Genomic DNA, 9,252 nt, shown 5'->3' on the forward strand with positions numbered 1-9,252 from the left:
TAAAGACGGAAATCTGAAAAGCCAAATGGTGACACGTGGCATAAGATTTAAGTCCATAATTTCATGTAACACCTTGATTTAACTAAGTTTTTTTTTTTTTCTTGGTCCTTTTTTTTCGGAGCTGGGGATCGAACCCAGGGCCTTTCGCTTCCTAGGCAAGCGCTCTACCACTGAGCTAAATCCCCAACCCCAAGTTTTTTCTTTTTTACTACAAACATTTTGTAAAATTTTCAGAAATAAGAGGATAAAGGTTTACTTACAAAGATAAACCTTAAATAATAAGAGGCCTGGGAGATGTTGTAGGGTATTTGGCCACACTGTGAACCCCGAGATTGTATTGTTTACTGGAAAAACCTCTTTTTAGTCGTGGTGTGGCTTAGCCTTGGCACACACCTTTAATCCAAGAGCCTTCTGCTTGAATATTGTAAACAGGATTAAATAAAGTCAACCATAGGTCAAGAGGCGGAGCAAGCAACCAGTTGACAAGAAAACCATAGAGAGTGAGAGGGAGGAGGATAGATAGACATACCGGAAGTAGAAGGGAGGGGCATGAAGAGATACACAGGAAGTAGAAGGGAGGGGCATTGAGTTGGAAGGAGGGATTTTTGAGACAGCATGAGAGAGGGACATGGCTTCTGGGATGTTGTCTAAGGAGGAAGTCAGCTGGGTGCTTCCTTGGCCTCTCTGAGTTACCAGGCTTTCACCCCAGCTTCCGGCTCCCCAGTCTTCATTAGTCAAATCAAACGATTGGGATATCTTTAAACAGCAGGGAGATGGCTCAGCAGTTAGGGCTGTTGCTTCACGTGTGTGTGAGGAACAGAGTGTGGAGTCACCCCTATCCATAGAAAGGTCTCTGGCTGTGGTGGCCTGCCTACAGTTCTAACCTCAGAGAGTGGTCCTGGAACCAGCTGCCTAGCAAGACTAGCCTCACTGGTGAGCTCTGAGTCTGCAGAGAGAACCATAGATAGAAGAGGTTCTGACAACAACCTTTGCCTCTGTGTACACAAGCACACATGTGCACACTCACCCACACAGGCGCAGAAACACGCACGCGCGTGCACACATGTGCACACAGGTACACGCATGCACACAAATGTGAAAATGGAAAAAGAAAATGCCACGCAAGGATTATTTATGTAACATGTTTAATGTAAAGAAGAAAGTAGGTTGTTACTCTGAGCTCTGCAATGTCTCCATCTCCTCCCCTCCTTGCGATTCTGAGATGCTTCATTTCCTGTTTATTGCTGTAGTGTTTTCCAGTAGGTGACTATGTTTTCAAGAATGCCCAGAGCGCCCCCCCCCTTAATATGCCAGGCACCAACAGCCAGACTTCACATGTGGATCAATCCTTGTCCCCTTCCCTCCCAGGAGTCTTAGCACCAAGAGTAAGTCATTAAGAAAGCACTCTAGGGCTGGAGAGATGGCTCAGTGGTTAAGAGCACTGACTGCTCTTCCAGAGGTCCTGAGTTCAATTCCCAGCAACCACATGGTGGCTCACAACCATCTGTAATGAGATCTGATGCCCTCTTCTGGTGTGTCTGAAGATAGCGACAGTGTACTCACATACATGAAATAAATAAATCTTTTAAAAAAAAAGAAAGCACTCTAGTTTTATGTTTCTTAAAGATTTATTTATTTTAGGTATGTGAGGGCACTCTCACTGTCTTCAGACACAGCAGAAGAGGGCATCGGATCCCATTACAGATGGTTGTGAGCCACCACATGGTTGCTGGGATTTGAACTCAGGACCTCTGGAAGAACAGTTAGTACTCTCAACCGCTGAGTCATCTCTCCAGCCCTAGTTTTATATTTCTTGAACCTTTACACTATACTATGAAATTATGTAAAAGCATGTTTTTAAAAAACTTCAAAGGAGTTGTCAAACATACTATAAGTGTGTTTCTCCAGTGTTCTTTTTTTTTTTCTTTTTTCTTTTTTTCGGAGCTGGGGACCAAACCCAGGGCCTTACGCTTGCTAGGCAAGCGCTCTACCACTGAGCTAAATCCCCAGCCCCCCAAAGTGTTCTTATTGTCAGGTACACACACTGGTGGAGAGGAGAGCACTCTATGTGAGAGCGTTTGCCTAGCATGCATAAGGCCTGTAAAGTTCCCCAGGACTATGAACTACATATATACATGCATGCATGCATACATACATGTACATATTTATTACTTTCTGATAATGTAACACTGAAATTCTTTGTTTTCCAGGAGACTCTTGAAGAAAAATTCTCAAATGTTCAGCCTATGGCTTTAAGTTTCATGAAGGTATGCAGGAATTAACTGTAAATTATAATTATTCAGCATGGAGGTGGGGGAGCCGTGAGGAATATAACCAAAGCAGGGAATAGTAATTTAAGATGATAAGAGGAAGGGGGAGCGGTAATGGCTAAGGGGGTAAAAGGACACGCATTGCCTGATGACCTGACTTTAATCCCTGGAACCCACGTAGAATGGAGAGAACCAGCTTCACAGAGTTATCCTTTGCCCTCACCCTTCAGCCTGACATGTTCCACAACGTATGTGCCAGGTATAACCTCTTCTCACACACAAACAACTTTTAAATTGCCCTTTAGGAAGAAAGAACTCCACCTTGGACACTGTGGTCTGTTTCTTGCACCCTGACTCCAGATCTTTTACCAGGTTTGGAGCTTGCTTGCTGAGAGACAAGACGGGTCCACATTATCAGTGCCCACACGATTAGTCAAGCAAGACATTGTTCTCAGTCTGAAGCTCCAGAGAACTCAGAGTGGCAGCCTCTTCTTAGACTCTGAAAATGGTTTTTAAATAACAAAACTCACTTAGTGGCTGTGAGGATTTATATATGCTCAGCCCAGGGAATGGCATTATACAGAGGTGTGGTCCTGTTGGAATAGGTGTGTCACTGTGGGTGTGGGCTTAAGACCCTCACCCTAGCTTCCTGGAAGTGAGTCTTCCACTAGCAGCCTTCAGAAGAAGATGTAGAACTCTCAGCTCCTCCTGCACATGTCTGCCTGGATGCTGCCATGATCCTGCCTTGATGATAATGGTCTGAACCTCTGACCTTGTAAGCCAGCTCCAATTAAATGTTGTCCTTATCAGAGTTGCCTTGGTCATGGTGTCTGTTCACAGTGGTAAGACCCTAACTAAGACAGTGACCTATATCTCCATAGATTGGAAACCGCACCTAAAAATGTGAGTGAAATCGAGATGTATTTGAAAGTGTGGTGGTTAGCTTTAATAGCCTAAAGTCACCTGGGAAGTGGGGGATTTTCTAGATTAGGTTGGCCCACAGACAAGTTTATGAGAGATTACCTTGAATAAATTCATTGGGGTGGGAAGCCCTGCCCACAGTAGGTGGAACCATTCCTTGGGCCTCAGATCCTATTGTGTGAGAGTTGAGAAGGTGAAGTTGGGCACTAAAGTGAAGCTCTACGCTGATGTCTGCTCTTGTGGATGTCCTTAATTTTTTTTATTTCTTCAAGAACACCAATACTAGAATCTAACATACAAAGGTACTTATTATATATCACTGAAATAAACTAAATAGATGGATGTTATTTAGTAATAAACCCACGTGGTAATTTTCAATTTACCAGAGGCTGATGGTTGACACATTTTGTGTTCGCTCAATCGTTCATCTTTGGTCTAATTTTGGGTCATTTATCTTACCATTACTGTGTGTGTATGCACACACATGCCACAATGTGTGTGGAGGTCACAGGGAGACTTGCGGAAGTTGGTTCTTTTTTTTTTTTTCTTTTCTTTTTTTCGGAGCTGGGGACCGAACCCAGGGCCTTGCACTTGCTAGGCAAGCGCTCTACCGCTGAGCTAACTCCCCAGCCCCACGGAAGTTGGTTCTTTCTTGTGCTGTGGGGGTTCCTGGGATGGAACCCTTGTCCATCTTGGCAGCAAGTGCCTTTACCCTGAGCCAGGCAACCAGCTTATGTTATCCTGGTGTTAAACCTCATGTGTGCTTGGCAAAGGACCCTACTCCCTACGTCCTGGACTGGCCACTTGCCTTCTTAAACCATGTCTGCCAACTCCAGAGCTTTGGGCACACAGTAACCAAATAAGCCAACCTCTTAAAGTTCTTTTGCTTTTTTTCCCTTTCCAAAGGGGTGTCTGAAGATGGATCCTGATGAGAGGCTGACCTGTGCCCAGCTGTTGGACAGTACCTACTTCGAGTCTTTTCAAGAGGACCAAATGAAAAGAAAAGCCCGCAGTGAGGGGAGAAGCCGAAGGCGTCAGCAGGTACCTCTCGGTTCCTAACTTGAGGCGAATAGAAAAGGACGTGGGTTTTTCCCCTTTTCTACTTTTCCAAGTGAGGCAGGAGGAACACCAACACTTTTGTTGCTGCTGTTCTGATTTGGTTGTATGTATCTCAGTAAACATCAGGGATTGCTGTAAAAAAAACCTACAGCCGTGAGGCTAGCCAGCTTGTTGAAGAATCTTACTCTTAAGTCTACAGTAGGGGCTGCCGATCATGTTTCCCAGGCCAGTCTCCAGTTCTTGGGCTCAAGTGACCCTCCTGTCTCAGCCTCCCAAGTAGCTGGGATTAGACGTGAACAGCAATGCATTCAGTTTGTGTTTGAATCCAATATTGCATCCTTTCTGTTATATGGGTTGGATATACAATGACCTACCTAAAACCTAACAAGGGTGCCCTGACCACAAGGGTTGAATTTTGCTTCCACTGGGACAGACTCCCACCCCTTTCAGAAGCCTCTGAATGCCCGTCTCTTGCCCATGGAAGCAGCCAAGACTGCCTTTTCTAGGCTTCTCCTAGAAGCCAAGCACAAACCTTTCCAGATCAAAAGGAAGAAACCAGGGCTGGGAATAGCTCAGGGATGGAGCACTGGTCTAGCCACCAAGAACTATCATGCAGTGGGCTAGTATTACAGAACAAGATGGCAGGCTCTCGTGAGAAGCATTGGCTGCAGGAAACGTCGAAGTTAAAGCATAAACTTCGTGATAGTAGGCTTGTCTTGAAGTTTTTTTTTCCCCGTCAGTATCAAAAATAAATAATATCTAACATATAAAAGGCACTTAATATGTATCACTGAGATGAATTAATAGATGGATGCTATTTACTAATAAGCCCACATGGTAACTTTCAGTTTATCAGTGGCTGATGAATGATATATTTAGGTTTACTTAATCTTCCCTCCTTGATCTAGTTTCTGGTCATTTGTCTGTTCACTACCATGTGTTCCATAAAGGAAGTGTAACTGGGACAAAAGGTCGTGTCTACCGTCTCTGAAAGCATGGGGAAGCCTAGTACTCCTTTGTTCTAGGGATTGCACTGCAGATCTTGTCTTAGGGTAGTTTGCCTCTTCCTCTCTTTCTCTCTGTGTCTCTCTGTCTCACTCTCAGACCGCTTGGCCATCCTGACACACCCTGACACTGCCATTCTCTTAATAAAGTCCTTTCCAGGTTTTATAAGGAAGCCTCTCTCCTTTCCTTGAAGGCCCAGTCATGTTTGTCTCTTACATGTGTTCTACCACCTCTGTCTAACATTCTCCCTCATCCCCCACCTCAAGGCCAGGTCTAGGTCTCCAGGCCCTTTCTCCTAATCAACCTCCCTCCTGAAGGGTGGTTATAGATCAGCGTCCTTTCCCGGATGGGTGGCTGCCGTTCTGTTCTCATTACATATAAAAGAAAGGAGGAGGAAGGGGGAGGAAGGGGGACAGGTCACACATGGGTCTGTTCACTCCTGTGGCTTGGCCCCTTGAGTTCAAGTGTGAACCTAGACATGGACCCTGGATCCTTTTGTGGTAAGCGATGACCTAAGACCAGGGTCAATGGACAGGAAAGGCCTCACCTTTTTAAAGCATGATATGAGCAGAAATGTTGTCTCCAGGAATTCTTGTGGAATAGCTGACGGAAGTCTTTTAAATATCAACTACACACTCAGAAATACCATACTGAAGAAAGCAACAGCATGTCTGTGGGAACCCCAAAATAACTCACAGAACCACACTTCCCTTCAGATATCAGAGGAGCATGATTTTTGGAAAAGGGAGCAAACATAATTTTTACAGTTGGTGACCTTTGACATCTTTGTGCTGCGTGTGTGTGTGTGTGTGTGTGTGTGTGTGTGTGTGTGTGTGTGTGTGTGTGTGTTATTGTTGTTGTTGTTGTTGTTGTTGTTGTTTTAACACTTTTAGCCCAAGTGGTACCTATGGAATGGTTTTGAGTTTACTCTCTCATGTTTGTCTTGTTCTGTTAGAATCAACTGCTGCCCCTCATACCTGGAAGCCACATCTCCCCCACACCTGATGGGAGAAAACAAGCCGTCCAGTTAAAATTTGATCATCTTCCAAACATTTAGGGAACCTGTCCTTCCCAGCGTATTCTTTTGATGTGTATACACATGTACAAGATAGGAATCTTCCGCATCTCGAATGCAAACGAGCGATGTGAATGGGAAGGCACCTCTGATCGCCACAGGCTCCTTCCCTGTGCTTTTTCCACACCAACTCCATCTCCTAGAACATTCTCTTTAAACGTTGCAATGCCAAAATGGCACATATGAGAGACACTTCCAGTTTCACCGGAGCTGGGCTGCCTCAGGGCAGTTGATACTGCGAGTCTGTGGACTACAATTCAACTTAGGAAACGATCTCTATATAGCGTCTCACTTCAGCTGACTATGTGACGTCCTGAAGCAGACCCAGATCTGCTGGCTGCTGTTTGTGGAGGAGATGGCCCTGTGCCTGCTCACCAGAATTTCTTCTCTGTGTAGCTGGGTCTTTCTTTAGCCTGCATTTATGTCGCTGCGGCCTGGTGCTCATGAAAGGTGGCCTAGGTTTACCTCTTGACTTCACGGCAGATGCTATTTTCCTTCTTATGAGGAACTGATGAGTCTGCTTTTAAAATGAGCTGGAGAAAATTCCAAACATGACCTGTAGTGGACAGACTACAAGGAATCACCCACCACATCACAGTAATGTCCCTCGATCCCTGACTGCCCCCTCTAAGGCTATGCTGGTTCACCATGGCTTCTCTTTCTTATCTTCTTAAATCTATTCGTGCATATGAGAAAGAGGAAGAGGGGTGAAAGTCAAAGGACAAGATGGAGGCCAGCCTGATCTACATAGCAAAGCCTTGTCTCAACACCCACCCTCTAAGGTTGTTTGAACCAAATCCCTGCCGCTGACTGTATAAGATAGGAATAATTCCTACATGTGTAGATGCCATTTTTCATTTGTTGAAATATCTAAAGATCTTGCTAGAAGTAGAAGTGTGCTAAATGCTCTTGACATAGTAGGTGTCTTAGGATTTCACTTCTGACCGCATCACCGTTAGATTAAAAAAAAAAAAATCAAAGGGGTTGGGGATTTAGCTCAGTGGTAGAGCGCTTGCCTAGCAAGCGCAAGGCCCTGGGTTCGGTCCCAGCTCCGAAAAAAAGAAAAGAAAAAAAAAATCAAAGAATGGGTATGTATTACTCTACATCTTAGAATCATACCTGTTTTAGCTACACTGAACCTTGTGAAAGGCTGGGGCCATAGCTGAACCTGTGCAGTTCTTGTCTATGTGCAGGAAACCCTTGGGTTTTGTCTCCCAGTGTGGAATAAAACAGCTGTAGTCACACCTGCCTGAAATTAGAAATTCAAAGTCACTGTCCTTGGCTACATAAAAAGCTCAAGACCATGCTGGGCTAAAGTCTTCCAGGCATGACGATCCGTGTTTGTATCAAGGGGCAGGAAGGGAGATTCCAAGGTCAGGGCTAGCCAAGGCCAAGTGTGTGAGGCTTCTCCAGCAAAACAAAAGCAAACGAATAGGAGTTGTTGACAGTAGTCACTGGCCATTTCTCTAAATATCATCCCGCTGAAGAAGATGCTTAGTTCATTTTATAATGCATTAATGCAGAAGCTGGGTGATTTCAGATCACTTGAAATTGTAGCTCTTGTCAATTAGCATTTAATAATTAACATAATGATAGTCTAAACTATTAGAGCTTACTATAAAGTAGTTTTGCTTGAATTATATGAAACATATAATGTTATGGATTTAAAATTTTAACTTAAGATGTTTAGGAAAGCTAAGGATTAAACACTTTAGTGACTGTATATGTGTGTATATACCTTGACTGTTCTTTAATTTATTTTAATAAAAGCCAGAAACGTTTCTGTCTTCTAATTTCTATTCAAACCAATGATTAGTCTATCATCTAATGCCGTCATACTTAAATGAGAAAAATTGTCCCCTCTCTCTCTGAACGCCACCACGTGCTTTCCAACAGGTTGTAATATCTGAACAGCTGACACAGCAAACTGCTCTTGTAGGGATTTTTACAAGTGGGAAACTAACAAAATCTCTTCCAGCTGACCAGCCAGATGCTTGGCCCTGAGAACGTCTTGGCAACCTTACCAGGAAGCTGCCAGAGTCTTTCTGTTTCAATTTCTAGCAGCGTATTTCTCTGCCCCTTTATAGTCCTACATATAATGCAGCATGGTCTTGCGTCCTCAGTTTCGGCTTGCAGAGTACTTTGTGTGGACTTACGAAGGGGAAATGGACTCAGGATCAAACGCAGAGAGAGAAGCATTCATAGTGAGTGAGGTCTCTGTCAAACCTGCTTCACTTCTTTTCTCTCGAGTTAATCTTTCTGTTTTCTGTGTGTGTGTGTGTGTGTGTGTGTGTGTGTGTGTGTGTGTGTGTGTGTGTGTTTATGTGTATATGGGCGTGCCTGTGCAAACAGGTACATATGTGTGCACAGGTACATATGTGTTTGTGTGTGGTGTGTACATGCAAACACTTGTGTGTGGTATACTTAACCAATGGGTACATGTGAAAGTCAGAGATGAGAGATATTCCTCAATCCTTTCTCTACCCTATTCTTAAACATTTATCTATCCATCTAAGTATCTATCCATCTTCCCATTCATCCAACCATCCATCCATCCATCCATCCATCCATCCATCCATCCATCCATCCATCCCTTGCCATCAAGAAGTGATGACCCAGGCTGGAGAGATGGCTCAGCTGTTAAGAGCACTAACTGCTCTTCCAGAGGTCCTGAGTTCAAATCCCAGAAATCACATGGTGGCTCACAACCCTCTTCTGGTGTGTCTGAAGACTGCTACAGTGTACTCATATATAATAAATAAATAAATCTTTAAAATTTTAAAGATTTATTTATTTATTATATATGAGTACACTGTAGCTGTCTGCAGACACACCAGAGGAGGGCATCAGATCTCATTACAGATGGTTGTGAGCCACCATGTGGTTGCTGGGATTTGAACTCATGACCTCTGGAAGAGCAGT

At 44.0% G+C, this 9,252-nt stretch overlaps 1 protein-coding gene across 11 annotated transcripts in view; it reads left to right on the forward strand.

The window, feature by feature from the left end:
- Window positions 1–8,111, forward strand: part of Cdkl4 (cyclin-dependent kinase-like 4) — a 42,047-nt gene extending 33,936 nt beyond the window's left edge. For all 11 annotated transcript variants that reach the window (XM_087554384.1, XM_087554381.1, XM_087554382.1 and 8 more), the window contains 3 exons: window positions 2,211–2,267; window positions 4,098–4,232; window positions 6,211–8,111. In XM_087554384.1, coding sequence (XP_087410510.1) covers window positions 2,211–2,267; window positions 4,098–4,232; window positions 6,211–6,312 — 294 coding nt within the window. In that variant the 3' untranslated portion in view covers window positions 6,313–8,111. The remainder of the gene's footprint in view (window positions 1–2,210; window positions 2,268–4,097; window positions 4,233–6,210) is intronic.
- Window positions 8,112–9,252: the final 1,141 nt, after the last annotated feature.

The sequence above is a fragment of the Rattus norvegicus genome, chromosome 6 (assembly GCF_021556685.1).
Source record: "Rattus norvegicus strain SHRSP/BbbUtx chromosome 6, alternate assembly SHRSP_T2T, whole genome shotgun sequence".
NCBI classification, from domain to species: Eukaryota; Metazoa; Chordata; class Mammalia; order Rodentia; family Muridae; genus Rattus; species Rattus norvegicus.